This window comes from Arvicanthis niloticus, chromosome 10 (genome assembly GCF_011762505.2).
Source record: "Arvicanthis niloticus isolate mArvNil1 chromosome 10, mArvNil1.pat.X, whole genome shotgun sequence".
In the NCBI taxonomy this organism is placed as follows: domain Eukaryota; kingdom Metazoa; phylum Chordata; class Mammalia; order Rodentia; family Muridae; genus Arvicanthis; species Arvicanthis niloticus.
This window is the reverse complement of record NC_047667.1, coordinates 28,880,410-28,897,338: the sequence shown is the minus strand read 5'-3', so window position 1 is coordinate 28,897,338 and position 16,929 is coordinate 28,880,410. Positions and strand designations below refer to the sequence as shown.

General features: G+C 39.4%; 1 protein-coding gene across 4 annotated transcripts in view; it reads right to left on the bottom strand.

Annotated features, from left to right (window-relative positions):
* Nucleotides 1–1,886, bottom strand: part of Kcnt2 (potassium sodium-activated channel subfamily T member 2) — a 332,481-nt gene extending 330,595 nt beyond the window's left edge. The window contains exon 1 of one of the 4 annotated variants that reach the window (XM_076941300.1): nt 1,469–1,886. In XM_076941300.1, the coding sequence (XP_076797415.1) occupies nt 1,469–1,563 (95 nt within the window). In that variant the 5' untranslated portion in view covers nt 1,564–1,886. The remainder of the gene's footprint in view (nt 1–1,468) is intronic. The other 3 variants (XM_076941299.1, XM_034513149.2, XM_034513150.2) reach the window with 3 other exon arrangements.
* Between the last annotated feature and the right edge of the window lie 15,043 nt (nt 1,887–16,929).

Here is a 16,929-nt window from a genome sequence, read left to right as displayed (position 1 = left end):
TCAATTCCTCAGGAATTGAAGCAACATATACAGCAGAGTGGCTCTGACTGAATTGCAAAGAGGAACAAACATGTGCTCTTAGCTAACAGAAATGGCATGGCTTACTTACTCATAAGAGTTTAAGACCCTAAAAAGTCAAGGAAGAAAAAAGCACAACTGTGAATTTTGCAGGTAAAAGAACCAACACTAAAAATCCAAACCATGGTAGGTGCCAAGTTAGCAATGTAAAACTCACTGAAACACCCATTTAATTATCTAGCTAACGCCAGTTAACTCCAATTAACGCCTTCATTTAGCTGCATGGCCAATAACCCGATAATGAGGTCTTTAAATTTCTATGCAATATGCAAGGTTTTGCCTAGGAAGAGATTCCATATAAACAGTACCCTCCACAAACCATCCATGCATATGTCATTAAGTTACTAAAGTAAGGCCAAGAAAGATGCTGGCCATTGAAGTCCATGAGGGAATCCCAGGAGTACTGCAGTATGAGTTAGTCCTGGGAACTGAGAAGGTGAGGAAAAAGCATAAGGCATATTACTCAGTGAATGCAAAAAGGTACTTCAGATTGAACCAATAAGGGATCTTTTACTAATTCAAATGCAATATCCATGCCTAACTGAACTTTAGGGATTTATTTAATCTGCACTGAGAGCTTAGTTATATACAACTAAAAACAAGAAAATGTGGCATATGTGAAATTACGATTCTAAAAAACAATTCAATGAAACAAAAAGTATGAAAAAAAAAAATATCCGGAGCATCTTGTAAGCTAAACTGCATGATGCTTTAATGCTATTGATAAAACACGCAAGCAATGTTTTGATAGCAATAAATATTTCAGCTTTGAAACTTATCATCTTGAGATATGCATCATTTAGGTGAAAAGATATACAGATCATGCTAAAAGAACCTCTGTTCTGTGCATTTTCTATCCCAAGCATTCTTGCTTCACTAACTACCTGTTACATATTTAAACCGATTGCCCACCTGAACTCCAAATATTTCAACAGCGGAAAATTCCCAGTGGCAAGCAAGCATCTAGTCGAGACAACACTGACAAGGAGTAAGAAAGTGGGTGCAGGAGATTTTAAGTTTCTACTGTGAATTTTCAATTGCTTGGATACATTTATGGGGTGGATTAACTACACCAGGGAAATATTTGACACTGCAACTGCGTGCCATTTGGATGCGACTGTACCTCTGCTTGCAGCCTCACACACAACCAGGGAAGAACAGATAGACAAAGAATATCGAATAAATGCAACAAATAATTCTCAAGAATGAGAAAGTGGAAAGGAAAGGAGTTCCTTGTCCACAGAAACTGCTCTTCAGTGTCAAAATGGAGAGATGCAAAATCCCTTTTACTCCCTCAGTGCTGGTCTCCCTTTCTCTCCATCCCTTCAACAGCTCTCCAGTCCTGTCCGCTTCCAGCAATATTTCTGGAACGCTGCACCATGCCACTCACCTGTCATCATTTTGCCAGCCTTGGTCCCCTAGCAGCAAATCCCGGAATCTGTACCTGGGAGGCAGAGGGGGCACTTCGCTCTCCAGATCAACCATCCTTCCTTAAAGAGTGGGCAACATCCAACAAGGGATGGAGGACAGAGAGGGGCAGCAAGCACTGAGGGGTTGCCTTGCTGGGGAGGGTGGGAGAAGGGCCGGGGGACCCGGAGGGGGAGGGGTCGTTCGGCCGGAAGCTGAGACTGGAAAGGGGTGGCTCCTCTTCCCCGAGGGTGTGATGGGGATGATGCAAACCGAGCCCAGGAGCAAAAGTCTGGCTGCGACTTGAACCAGCGCTGCCAAGGAACCGCCCCCAGGCTCGGCGCCGCCTCTGGTCCCTGGGATGGGTTGGGGGGAGGCGGGAATGCAAAAGTTACTTAATCGAAAAAAAAAAAAAAAAAGAAAAGAAAAGGAAAAGAAAATTCGTGCGGTGCCTAGAAAGAGGGCAGGTGGTGGGTGTGAGCACCGCGTGATGGCTAGGCACTTTCCTGAAAGGCAAGGACCAAAGCCTCCTACTAGGGCATCCCCGGCCGCAGCTCCCTCGCAGTTAGAGCAAGCACTGGGCGCAGCCGGGCAAAGGCGGGGGCGAAGGCAGTGGGCTCCGGCTCTCCCTACACAGGTCTTTCCTAGCAGTTGTTGGAGGCCCAGCCAATGAGCCTCCCCCTCATTATCATAACACAGTGACGGCAGGAGGGTGCCTTGGGGACAACCAATGGGGGCGAGCTCTTTCGCAGATTCCAGAGCTCCAGACCCTTCCTGGGAAGTGGATGAGGGGTCCAAAGAAGATTGCCAGGTGTCACCAACACCCAGGCTGTGTTCCTCTTAAGCTTCTGTGGGCATAGTGGAATAGAGGGAATCCCCGCTTTCAGCCCGAGGAAAGTCCTCTCCCCGCCCCTTTTTCGTTCTAAGAAAAAGGAGGTGTTTCCCTGGTCTGAGGAAAATTGCAGGGCACCCTTAGGCAGCAGCTGAAGAGAAATATTTAAATGAGAGTCCCTGCCCTCCCCCCAACCCCCAGCAAGGCCCTACTCTACTGAATGAATAACTGCTGGTGGGGTATGCTCCTAGGGCTGGTGTCCTCCTACAGGAGAGTTCACAAGGTCAGAGGAAGAAGAGAACTCAGGACCCAAAGCTGGCTTTTCAGCAGCTTCCTGGTCTTCTTTGATACCCACTACCTTCTTCTACTTGCACACATTTTCCTTCTGGAAGAAAAACTCTGGGTGCTCACCTACAGAAGCAGCCACAGCCCAACTGCACCCCAAGAGAGCATTTAGGAATCTCGAAGTTTATAGGTAGGAACAAGACCATAATGAAAATAGGGCCACATTGGAGGAAAACACCTCAATAAACAAATGCACCTCTTCTGGGGTCAAGAAACACAGGAAAATAAATCAAGCCTCTGCATTCTTAAAGTGAGAGAGGGAACAGAGAACTGAAAAGTAAGGATCAGGTGAAGTTCTTTGATTTGGTTTCCTTTGGTTTTGGTTGGTTGGTTGGTTGATTTTTTTTTTAAATTTGCTTATCAAGGAAATAGTAATTAATTAATTGGATTAATCCTTAGTGGAGATCATTTTGCAAAGAATCCATAAAGAAAGCTAAAATGCAGAAAGAAACCATCAACGCCAGTGTGACAGCGGATGAGTTCATAGCAGCAAACAGTTGTAGTTTCTACTTCCTGCTCATTCATCTAGACCTAGCTGGTAAGCCATACACACTTTAGATTTCCGGACTTTCCCAGGTGAGGTCAATGTGTTGGCTTCTTCCTTTGAAGCCTCCAAACGTCATTTTGCTAGTGGTGTCTACCACATTTTGACTTCCTGAGTGATTATCTGCGTTTTTAATGTCTCTTCTCTTTTTTGTTCAGTGCCTTCAGCATAGACAGATCTTTCCCCAGAAACGCATTGCAACGGTGGCAAATGGCGCGCTAGATTCAGAGTACGTGATATTTTAAGTCAGAGCTGCTCCTCTTATTTTGCAATCTTAGTGTTTTTTGCCACTTTTGTGGCAATCTTAGTTGAGACCTGAGCAATCAGATAGCAATACTGAATAGAATATCTCTGTCAAAAAGAGTAAGTAATGACCTACGTGGCACACACAGCTAGCCATGAAGGACTCTGATTGCTATGAAGTTTTCTCATGTGCTCAGTCAAAACGTTACCTACAGCTATGATAAAAGCATGCCGATTTTCTCTGTACCACAAAAATTTGATCAGAGTTTAAAAGTTCCCAATACTACTGCAACTTCAGAAAAAAAAATTTCTTAAAAGATAGCTACATTTATTTTTAAAAAATCCTATTCTGACAATCTTAAAACACTGCAATCATGGCTAGGAAAACTTAAATTTATAATTGAGAGATCCTTTTGCTCTATTCTTTTCTACTTTTTGTGACAGATCTTTTGTTTTGTCGTTAATTTTGGCTTCTAGTTCTCCTACTTTTCCTTCATGCTGCTATTCCTTTGTTTCTTATCACGTCAAAAGTATTCCCTGCTGTTATAACCTATTATCCTGTTCCAAGCTCTACCTTGCTTTCTCTCTTCACAGCCTGCTCCCAGTCTCTTATCTTATCTATTCATTTTACCTGTGAGTATGGGAATCTCTGCTATAGCCTCAGATCCAATTGGGAGAAATAAATTTAAACTTGATTTTGTCCAATATTCTCCTAACTATATAATCCCAGCTAGTATTATAAGGTTTCCCTATACAACTCCTACTATGGATGAATAGCGATAAAAAAAGATCGTTTTCTCTCTCTCTCTCTCTCTCTCTCTCTATATATATATATATATATATATATATATATATATATATATATATATATACACACATACACACACACACACCAATAGAGAAGATAGGGTCTCTCTCACACACACAAGCAGTAGGAGAGACTGGGCACACACAAACATGTGCACATACATAAGCAATTAAGGAGATTATTCATATACAAGCAACAGAGAAGATTGGTCACAGGGTCACATACAACACATAAGCAATAGAAGAGATTGGTCACAAGCATAGTACACCAAAAATATTCTCAAAAATTTTGCTAATAAAGGTTACCAAATGAGTGTTAATAATTTCTTAGTTTTTGAAAATTTAATTGTACTTTCTAAAAAACACATTTGAAAACATTTTCTAATTTCTTTTTATATGACTAATGAATGTTATTTTTAAAATTTTCTGCTTTCCAATATGTTGATTATACAAATGTTGAAACACAAGAAAACATTCATTCCTATAAGTGAAGAATGATTTTATTAGGAATTGAGAATTTATTCATAATTATCTTGGCATAATTAATATAATTGTAGTAAGACAATATGGTAGAGAATTTTACCTAAAACATAAAATGTATTTGCATGTATCCATATGTATACTGTATATAGATAGATAAATTTAGATAATTTATTGGAAAATGTCCAAAAATTGTTATTGACCTTGTCTACATAGTCATAAAATTATTATTGAAAACTAAAATTTTAAAGGGGAACAAAAGCATTACATATGTTAGGCTGTGTTGTATGTTATGTGTTGGTACACATGTTAGTATGCAGGCTATGATGCTATTCATTCAGATAATAGCTTTAAGCTATAGAACATAACCATCTGAATGTGTTCTATTCTAAGCAGTGAGGTTGACTTCATCATAATCCGAAAGGTAAGGGACAGCACAGGTGGAGGAGTGACTATGCAGGAGTGACAGTGGAGTTTGAAGTATCTTAGCAGTGACTAAAAGGGGATGTTGAGCCCACAGAGGCACCTGATTCTGAATTTGGAAAATTAAAAGGAAAGACGTTGTGACAAAGGAGCTGACGTTTATAATGATGAATGAAAAATGAGTGATGGTGTGGAGACAGGAAAGGCAGCAGATCCAAGACTAACAGCTAGAAGATGGCCCTGTTTACAGGTGGGAGGGATAGCTGAGCTGATTAACAGTGCTTGCACCATAAGTGCAAAGACCTGAGTTTGATTCCCACACCCACAATAAAAGCTAGACAAAGCCATGCATGCTTATAATCCTCAGTGGGCAGTGCCAACAAGAAATTTGATGCTTGCTTACCACCTGCCTAGCCCCCAGGTTCAATGAGAAACTGTGTCTCAAGAAAATACCAAATAGTGACAGAGTCCCAGCCAGTATACCTGTACACATATCACACATACACATAAAATTACATTATATTAAACAGAAGATATGGTGCATACTAGTAAATGGAAAAGTATCATATAGTTTGAGTAGGGGTGTGTATTTATCTTGAAAGGGGTCAGAAACTAAGGCCAGAAAAGATCAAAAACTAGCCAGCTATGAGGTATCTTTTAAGTATCCTTTCTGACAGACTTTGTATCCTATGAAAGTAAGTTGCAAAGTCATCTCATACCTTTAAAAAACAAACAAACAAAAACGCTTCATTTTACATTATTGAAGCCAGCTAATTGACAGAATAAACAGGTATGGGGGGAGGGAGACTGGGAGCTCTGGTGTATTTCAGGTGAAATACACCCATTGTCAGAATCAACAGTGATTATATGATTCAGATAGAAAAGTAGTTGCACAGGAAACTGAGTTCAAAGAATTTACAAGAATTGAGAAATTGTGTAATTTATTGTGTAAGAAGAATGAATGATTTTTTTCTATGCCTGCTGAGCAGATTACATAGGTGGAGAATATTTATTGTTGGATGAGAAACAGGGGTGAAAAAATGGTTTCTCTTTCTTAAAGCCATCTACAAAGCATCAAATGAATTCTACGTGAATGTCAGTCCTAGAGAAAATACTTGTCCAGAGTTATAAAACTGGGAAGCATTGGTTTTCAAGTAACTGTAGACGACGCTGAGGAAAGATAAATTCACTGTACTTTTACAGTGTGGAGAAAAAAAAAAAAGAACAGAGACTATAGCCATATAGACAACTGTGCAGAAGCCATAAATCAGAAGCTGGACAAAAAGCAAACTGGAATCTCATTCTTCTGGAAGAACCAAAGGACACCTGTTCTCAACTTACATTAGTTGTATTCTGTGGCCCTTGGTTTGGACAAAAATAGAATCTATAGCAATAGCAAAAAAAAAAAAAAAAAAAAAAAAAAAAAAAAAAAACTTGTCCTATATTCTAAGCATGCCCATCTATAAGAGAAAAATCACTTCATATGTCAGTAACCCTGAAAGGAGAAAAACCAAAAACAAAACACCATGTTTGCTTCTCAGATTCCATCTAAACATGACAGATCAATGATAGGAAGAGAGATTGTCTCAATATTTATAAAGATATTATGGTAGCTAACATAACTTTTCCAACATGTTTTCTAGTGATTCCTGACACTTTCAATAATTGTTAGTTAGGCAAAACATGAATAGAAACTTCCAATTGAAGCCTGTCAGGAGGAATATATATATTCAGGAGAATATATATATTCTACATTTCTTTCCCTATGTGCTTTTTCTTCTTGGTCTTTATTTATATATATATATTATCTGTTTGTGGTTCCTGACACAAAGCTCCTAAAAACTTTGCGGTCTTTGGAATGACAAAGGCTTTTTTTTATATATATACTTATAGATAATGGATATGTATATGAATCTAGATAGCTTCAGAATGGGGAAAAGAGAGTCTTGATATCAAGTGGAAAAGCAAATTCTAATGCCATAATCAATCATACTCACATAAAAAGCCTCAGTAAATGGATGATAGATATAGATAGATAGATAGATAGATAGATAGATAGATAGATAGATAGATGATACAAATGATAGGTAAGTAGAGAGATAGAGATGATAGACAGACCGACAGATTATAAAAGGACAGGTTTTTTTTAGAGTTTCTGATTACTGAATATATATGGATACTCCTGGAGGGTGGCTTTCCTACATTTCTTTCACTATGTGCTTTTTCTTCTTGGTCTTTATTTATAGGGTTTGTTATGTCCTTTGTAATAAACAATGAAATACCTAAAAATGTAGACTAGACATTTGTAGCTGTCCTAGCAAGTTTTCCAATTACAGGAAAGTAGGTCCCCAATTTAGAGCTGGGTGTCCAGGAACAAGCTAACATTTACAGCTGGCATCTAAAGTGCAGACTAATAACCTAGGAGTTGGCATTGGTGCAAGAGGAGGTTCTTGGTCCTGTGAAGGCTAGATGCCCCAGTGTTGGGGAGTTTGAGGGTGGGGAGGTGGGAGTGGGTAGGTAGGTGGGGGCACACCCTCATAGAAGAAGGAGGTGGTGGTTGGGATAGGGGATTTCTTGTGGGGGGGAATGGTGAAAGGGCCTAATATCTGAAATGTAAATAAATAAACTATCTAATAAAAATTAATATATAGAAAAAGAAATATTCTTCATATTTTAATACTCAGGAATTGAAAATAAGGTTAAAGAGATGTTCAAGTGGTTAAGAGTACTTTCTGGTCTTCCAAGGGACTGAAGTTTGGTTCCCAGCACACATGTAAGGCAGCTAATACTGTATTATATATGACTCCAGCTCCAGTGGATCTGATTGCCTCTTCTGGCTATCATTGATACACACACATACTCAGAAGACACACAAACACATATGCACACACACACACACACAAAAGTAAAATAAAGAAAATATTTTTAGAGAAATGAGAAAAGAAAGAAAATGAATACACATAAATATCTACTACTTAATCTTCTTTGAATATTCTGAACTCATTCTTCTGTAAAAGAACAAAATGCTACAACACAAGATAACAAAAAAAAATCACTGAAGAGTCTGATTATTAAAGGTCACATATATTATTAATGATATTATATGCTGTTAGCTGAGATTGGACTTTTTTTTTTTTTCAGCCTAATTGCAAACCAGTTCTGTGCCAGCATTGAGTAAGTGTGTATCTTTCCTCAGTGCAAATGCTGCCTGGGTTTACTCCAGCCTGAGAAGCACAAAGTTCCATCCTACTTTGTACATACACATATAATCTTCAGAAAGTTTCCTCTGCAGTTCTAGCATGGAGGTGTCAGATTCTTGGAGTGAATAAACCCTGGACTAAAAAAGAACTTTGGCACTTTATTTCCCAGCCCAAAGCCTCTGTCTGCATGCACCCCTGGAGGCCTACTGCCACCAAGGAAATCCAGGTGGAAACACATTTATTCTAATCCCCTGCCAGTTGGGTCCACACAGGCCATCTCAGAAGTGGTGAGCTCCATTTTTCATTCTCCTGTGCTCTCCATTTCTCAGCCCACTGCATTCCTGCCTGCATTCCCACAGGCCTACAGCCATCAGGGACTACCAGGTGATGAGCCCCCAGTCCCCTGCTCTCACGTGCTCCATTTATTTTCTGGTCCATAGTTCTGCCTGCATTACTGGAGGCCTATCAACACCAGGGACAGAGAAGATGGCTAAAGCCCAGTATAAGAGTGCAATCAAGAGCCAAGGCCATAAAGTAACAGCAGAACCCAGGTACACACACGTTACACAAGCCCTGGATATTCAAGAACAGTAGAAATACAAGAAAATGACCTTAAATCAAGTCTTATAAAGATGACAGAAGCCTTGAAAAAGGAAATGAATAAATTCCTTGAAGAAATATAGGAAAATACATCCAAGTGAGTTAAGGAAATGTGTAAAACTGTTCAAGATCTGAAAATGGAAATAGAAACAATGAAAAAACCAAACAAATAAACAAACAAAAAATTGAGGGAATCCTGGAAATGGAAAACCTAGGGAAAAGAACAGGAACCACAAAGACAACATCAACAACAGAATTTGAATCTCAGGCATAGAAAAGATGATAGAATAAATTGATACATCTGTTAAAGAAAATGTTAAATCTAAAAAGCTTCTAACATCTAACATCTAGGAAATTTGGGATACTATGAAAAGACTAAGCCGAGAGAGATTTGAGAAGAAGGAGAAGATTCCCAGCTTAAAGGACCAGAAAATATTTGCAACAATATCATAGAAAAAAATTCCTAACATAAAGAAAAATGCCTATAAATGTAAAAGAAGCTTACAAAACACCAAATATATTGGACAATAAAAGAAAATACTCCTGCCCTGAAATGACAAATGCACTAAATGTACAGAACAAAGAATATTAAAAGCCACAAGAGATAAAGTCCAAGTAACATATAAAGGCAGACCTGTTAGAATTAAACCAGAATTCTCAACAGAGGCTTTAAAAGCCAAAAGTGCTTGGAAAGATATCTTGCAATTTGTAACAGACCACAGATATCAACCCAGACTACTCCACCAGCAAATTTTTCAATCATCATAGATGTGAAAAACAAGCTATTCTACAACACAACCAAAATTAAACAATATAGTTCCACAAAGCCAGACCTCCATAGGATACTATAAGAAAGAATCTAACACAAAGAAGTGAACTGCACCATCCACCCACCCCACCCCCCAAAAAACAAGAAATAATTCACACCAGAAAAACTAAAAGAAGGGAAGCATGCACACTCACATACACACATACACACTACCACCAGGACCACCAAAACAATAGAAATTAACATATCAATCATTGACCATTAATATTTCTCAACATCAATAAACCCAATTCTCCAGTTATATAATACAGGCTATCAAGGACACTTCATACTCATTAAAGGAAAAATTCACCCAGGCAACATCTCAATTCTGAATATCTATGCTCCAAATGTAAGGGTATCCATATTCATAAAAGAAACACTGGTAAACTACAAATCACACATTGGAAGATACACATTAATTGTGGAAGACAGCACTACCCACTCTAACCAATGGATAGGTCATCCAAACAAAAACTAAACAGAAATAATGAAACTAACAGATGTGATGAAACAAATGGACCTAACAGATCTCTACAGAACATCACATCCAAAGACAAAGGAACATACTTTCTTCTCAGTACCTCATAAAACTTTCTCTAAAACTGACCAGATACTTGGCCAAAAAGAAAATCTGAAGAGATACAAGAAAATTGAAGTAACTCCTTGCATCTTATCAGACCACCACGAACTGAAGCTGGAGTTCACCAACAACAGAAAAAATAGAAAGCCTACAAACTCATGGAAACTCAAGTTCTCTACTCAATAATCAGTGGTTGAAGAAAGAAATAAAGAAACCAAAGACTTTCCATAATTCAATGAAAATGAATGCAAAACATACCCAAACTTATGTGACACAATGAAAGAAGTGCTAAGAAGAAAGTTCATAGCACTAAATGCCTTCATAAATAATATAGAGAGATCCCATACAGGAAATTTAACAACACAGCTGAATGCTATAGAACAAAAAGAACCAAACACACCCAAGAGAAGTAGATAGCAGGAAGTAATTAAACTCAAGGCCCAAATCAATGAATTAGAAACAAAGACAACAATGCAAAGCATAAATGATACCAAGACCTGTTTCTTTCAGAAAATCAACAAGATAGACAAAACCTTACCCAAACAATTTAAAAGGCAGATGTGGGACCGTGAAAAGGATAGCTTGGTTCCTGGTAGAGCACAAGCTTTAATGGGACAACAGTAGGTGTTTGGCCTCACTCCCAGACCCTAGGCTCCTGAGAGGAGGGCTAAGACCTCCATTGATCAGTGCCTTTCAGTCATGTAGAGCAACACCCCTACCAACCCCTCCACAGGTAGAGTCCATGACTACAGACAGGCCTCAGCCTCAAGAGATTTCCATATTAATGAGATACCTAAAGGCCAGAGGGCATAGCCAATTAAGTATTTCTTCCCAGACCCTCTTCCCTCCCTATTTAAATCAGTTCTGCCCTGAGTTTCAGGGGTGCAGCCAGATTCATCTACTTTCCACCATGACAATAAAACCATGGACTTCCTCATGTCTTTGGGGCCTGCAGTGGAGAACCATGGAGGAGGCCTTCGATTACCGAGTCACCGTCTACTCTACTCTCTCCTGGAGGACTACTTCTCTACGTTCCGAGTTGGAACCCTGCCAACCCAAACAAGCTAGTCGGGCAAGTGACCCAGCCAAGCAAGTCCTAGTAACAAAGAGTCTCTACCTTCAGGGCACTGTTGGGGTTTCTCTCACCCTCATTCCTCCTGGCTGCAGGCCACTCCAGCCCTTATGCCCCCAGTCTGTTCTTCCATGGTTCTCAACGGAGTCTGGGAGCCCAAAGACAGAGACCACCGACCTCTGGGTCAGCTGTAGGCCCAGTGACTTTCTCTCAGAAGGCCTGCACCCACCCACGGGAACTCAGACTGAGGACTCCCCATGACTGAGCAGAGCCCTACAGCATCTGCTCCAGTGCAGCATGGAATGAACTCAGTCAAATTCCCATGCTTTTGCTCCCTGGAGCTATGGGAACCACACCTCTGCCCAACAGGACCCACTCCCACCCCATCGCGTGAGCTAACAACCCCACAGACAGAGAGAGAATATCCAAATTAACAAAATCGGGAATGAAAAGAGGGCCATAACAGTAGACACTGAAGAAATTTAAAAAATCATTATGTCTTACTTTAAAAAGCTGTATGCCACAAAATTGGAAAATTTAAAGGAAACGGATGGTTTTCTAGATAGATACCACTTACCATAACCTGACCCATTCTAGAGGATCCACTGAACTCAGAGCAGTTGAGGATCAGCTGCAATCAGAGCAGTTGACTGCTATCTGGGCTGTTCCCATGAAGATACCATATCCTAAGCCATTCTAGAAGATCCACTGCACAACTCAGAGCAGTTGACACCACAGCTTGAAGGCAAGCAAGGCAAGTGACCTGACAGATTGAAAGCCTTTCTGCAGTTCTGTTGCACACAGGGAAACAGAAACCACAGTGCCTAGATCCCCCTGAAGAACATCTTCACACCGGACAATAGCTTGACTGCTCCACTGAAGACCCAACATTCTGAAGGCCTCCCAGGAGATCTACTACAGCCAGGGCAAAGGATCAGCAGCCCCTCTGAAGGGGAGTCTCTGGCCGTCTGAAGAGCCCCCAGTTGGAAGACCCCATAGTTGGTCTGCTACAGCAAAGGCTGCAGGCCTATCAGAGTACGTGAAGCAACCCAGGAACAAAAAAAGCAGACTGTAGACAGAAACATGGACCAACAAACACCAGGGATATCTAAATGGTGAGAGGCAAGTGCAAGATGATAAGCAATAAAAGCCAATATACATGGGTATCATCAGAACCCAGTTCTCCCACCATAGCAAGCCCTGAATACACCAACATGCCTGAAAATTAGAAATCTGTCCTAAAATCCTATCTCAAGAACATAATAGAGTACTTTAAAGAGGATATCAATATCTCACTGAAAAAAATACAGGAAAACACAGATAAACAGGTGAAGAAATTTAATAAAGTGGTCCAAAACCTAAAAGGGGAACTAGAAACATTAAAGAAAACACAAATGTAGGCAAACCTAGAAATGGAAATCCTAGAAATCAGGCCAGAAATTACAGATGTAAAATACAAGAGATAGAAGAGAGAATCTCAGGTGTAGAAGATACTGTAGAAGAAATTGGCACAATTGTCAAGGAAAATTTAAAACTCCTAACCCAAAGCATCCAAGAAATTCAGGACACAATGAAAAGACAAAATCTGTGAATAATCAGAATAGAGGAGAATGAAGATTCCCCAGCTCAAAGAATCTTTTTGAAAATGTCTTCAACAAAATCATAGAAGAAAACTTCCCCAACCTAAAGAAAGAAATGTCAATAAAGGTACAAGAAGCCTATAAAACACCAAATAATTGGGACCAAAAAAAAAAAAATCCCCTCATCACATAATAATCAAAACACTAAATGCATAGAACAAAGAAAGAATATTAAAGCTGCAAGGGAAAAGGGCCAAGTAATATGCAAAGGTACACCTATCAGAACTACACCAGACTTCTCAACAAAGACTATGAAACCAGACGAGACTGGTCAAAGGTCATGCAGACTCTAAGAGAACACAAATGCCAGCCCAGGTTACTATACCCAGGAAACTTTCAATAAACATAGATGGAGAAAACAAAATATTCAAGAACAAGACCAAATTCAAATAGTATCTATCTACCAACCCAGCCATACAGAGTATCCTAGAAGGAAAACTCCAACACAAGGAAGGTAACTGCACCAAAGAAAGGACTATCTAATTGGTCACAAAACAACCCTCAACTGATACAAGAAGATTGATATAATCCCATGCATCCTATCAGATCACCATGGCCTAAGGCTGATCTTCAATAACAACAAAAACAACAGAAACCCCACATAAACATGGAAACTGAACAATTCTCTACTGAATGATAACTTGGTCAGGGAAGACATAAAGAAATAAAGTAAAGACTTTTTCGAATTTAATGAAAATCTTGAAACATCATACCCAAACTTATGGAACACAAAGAAAGCAGAGTTAAGAGGAAAATGCATAGCACTAAGTGCCCAGGTAAAGAAACTGGAGAGATCTTACACTAACAACTTAATTGCACACCTGAGAGCTCTAGAACAAAAGGAGGCAAACACACCCAAGAGGAGTAGAAGGAAGAAAATAGTCAAACTCACTGTGGAAATCAACCAAATAGAAACAAAGAGAACAATACAAAGAATCAACAAAACTAAAAGCTGGTTCTTTGGGAGACTCTACACAATGGATAAATCCCTAGCCAAAATAACTAAACGCCCAAGACGCAGTATCCAAATTAACAAAATAAAAAATGAAAAGGGAAACGTAACAACAGAAATGAAGGAAAATCAAAAAATTATCAGATCCTACTATATAAAACCATACACTCAACAAAACTGGAAAATCTAGATGAAATGGATGGTTTTCTAAAGAGCTACTACATACCAAAGTTAAACCAAGAGCAGGTAAAATATCTAAACAGGCCCACATCACACAAGGAGATAAAGGAAGTTATTAAAAACCTTCCAACCATAAAAGGCCCAGGGCCAAATGGATTTAGTGCAGAATTCTACTAGACCTTCAAAGAACACTTGATACCAATATTTCTTAAACTATTCCATAAAATAGAAACCAAAGGAACACTGCCCAATTTGTTCTAAGAAGCCACAATTACGCTCAGACGTAAACCACACAAAGACCCAACAAAGAAAGAGAAGTTCAGACCAATCTCCATTATGAATATTGATGCAACAATATTCAATAAAATTTTTGCAAACCTAATCCAAGAACACATCAAAACCATCATTCACCAGGATCAAGTAGGCTTCATCCCAGAAAACCAAAGTTGATTCAATATACAAAAATCAATTAACATAAACCACTATATAAACAAACTCAAAGGAGAAAAAGAAAACATAATCATCTCCTTAGATGCAGAAAAAGCATTTGAGAAAATACAACACCCGTTCATGTTAAAAAGTATTGGAGAGATCAAGAATTCAATGTCCATACTTAAACATGATAAAAGCAATTTACTGCAAACCAACAGCCAATATCAAGTTAAATGGAGACATACTTGTAGCAACCCCAGTAAAATTGGGAACAAGAGAAAGATGCACACTGAGCCCATATTTTTTCAATATAGTACTCAAAGTGTTACCTTAAATAGTAAGACAACAACAACAAAAACAAGATCAAGGGGATACAAATTGGCAAAGAAGAAATAAAGGCATCACTATTTGCAGATGATATGGTAGTATACATAAGTGAGGCCCAAAATTCTACCAGATAACTTCTCCAGCTGATAAACAACTTCAGCAAAGTGGCCAGATATAAAATTAACTCAAATAAATCTATAGCCTTTCTTTATAGAGATGATAAACAGGCTGAGAAAGAAATTAGAGAAATGACACCATTCACAATAGCCACAAATAATATAAAATATCTTGGTGTGACTCTAACCAAACAAGTGAAAGACCTGTCTGACAATAACTTCAAGTTTCTCAATAAAGAATTTGAAGATCTCAGAAAATGGAGAGATCTCCCACTCTCATGGATTGGCAAAACTGATATAGTAAAATTGGCCATCCTACCAAAGGCAAACTACAGGTACAATGCAATTCACATCAAAATCCCAACACAATTCTTCAAAGACATGGAAAGAGCAATTCTCAAATTCATCTGGAAAGGCAAAAAACCCAGAATAAGGAAAACAATTCTTAACAATAAAAAATGGCTGGGGGAAATCACCATCCCTGATGTCAAGCTTTACAATAAAGCAATAGTGATCAAATCTGCATGGTACTGGAACAGAGACAGACACATTGATCAGTGGAATAGAATTGAAAACCCAGAAATAAAACCACACACATAGACTTGATCTTTGAGAAAAAAGTCAAAAATATAAAATGGAAAAAAGAAAGAATCTTCAGTAAATGATTCTAGTCTAACTGGATGTCTGCATGTAGAAAAATGAAAATAGAACCATATTCGTCATCTCACACAAAGCTCAAGTCCAAGGGGATCAAGGACCCCAACATAAAACCAGATACGCTGAACCTAATAGAAGAGAAAGTGGGAAAGAGCCTTGAACTCATTGGCACAAGGGGAAATTTCCTAAACAGAACTCCAATGGCTCCTGCTCTAAGATCAAGAATTGATAGCCAGAAGCTGGAAACAACCCAGATGTCTCACAACTGAAGAATGGATACAGAAAATGTAGTTCATTTACACAATGGAATACTACTCAGCTATTAAGAACAAGAACATCCTGAGTTTTGCAGGTAAATGGATAAAACTAGAACATACCATCATGAATGAGGTAACTCACACCCAAAAGGACATGCATGGTATGTATGCACCAATAAGTGGATATTGAAAAAAAAAAAAAGTAGAGAATACCCAAGACATAGTCCACAGAACTCAGAAAGTTCACCAAGCTGAAGGACCCAAGTGAGGTCACCTCAGTCCCACTGGAGAGGGAGAAGAAAGTAATCACAAGTGGGGAGGGAGGGAGGGACCTGGGAAGGAAAGTGGACTGAAGTGGAGGGGAGAGGGGAACCCAGTCTGGTATTGGGTGAAGGAAAAAGACTGAAGATCTGAGGGCCAGCAGAAAGAATCGAAACAGGCAACCTAACTAGGTAGGAGGATGGGAGGACCCTCCAGAATGCACCAGAGACCTGGGAGGTGAGAGACTCTCAGGACTCAAACAGATAGACCTTAGATGAAATGCCAGAAAGTAGGGAGAGGGAACTTATAGAGCCCACCTCCAGTAGAAAGACAGGAAATCAAAAGAGGGAGGAGGTTTCTATCCCACAATAAAAACTCTGGCCCATAATTGTTCCTCTCTGGAAGAACTACAGTTTGGAAATGGAGAGTAGCCTGAGGAAAAGAAGCTCCAGTGACAGGTCCAAAGTAGGATCCAGCTCAAGAGGAGGTCCCTAGGCCTGACACTATTACTGAGGCTATAGAGAGCTCACAAAAAGGAACCTATCATCACTGCCCCCCACCCCCCACCCCCCCAAAAGATCCTACAAGTAGCTTAAAGAGTCAGATGCAGATATTTGCACCCAACCAATGAACAGAAGCTGCTGACCCCTGTGGTTGAATTAGGCGAAGGCTAAAAGGAGCTGAA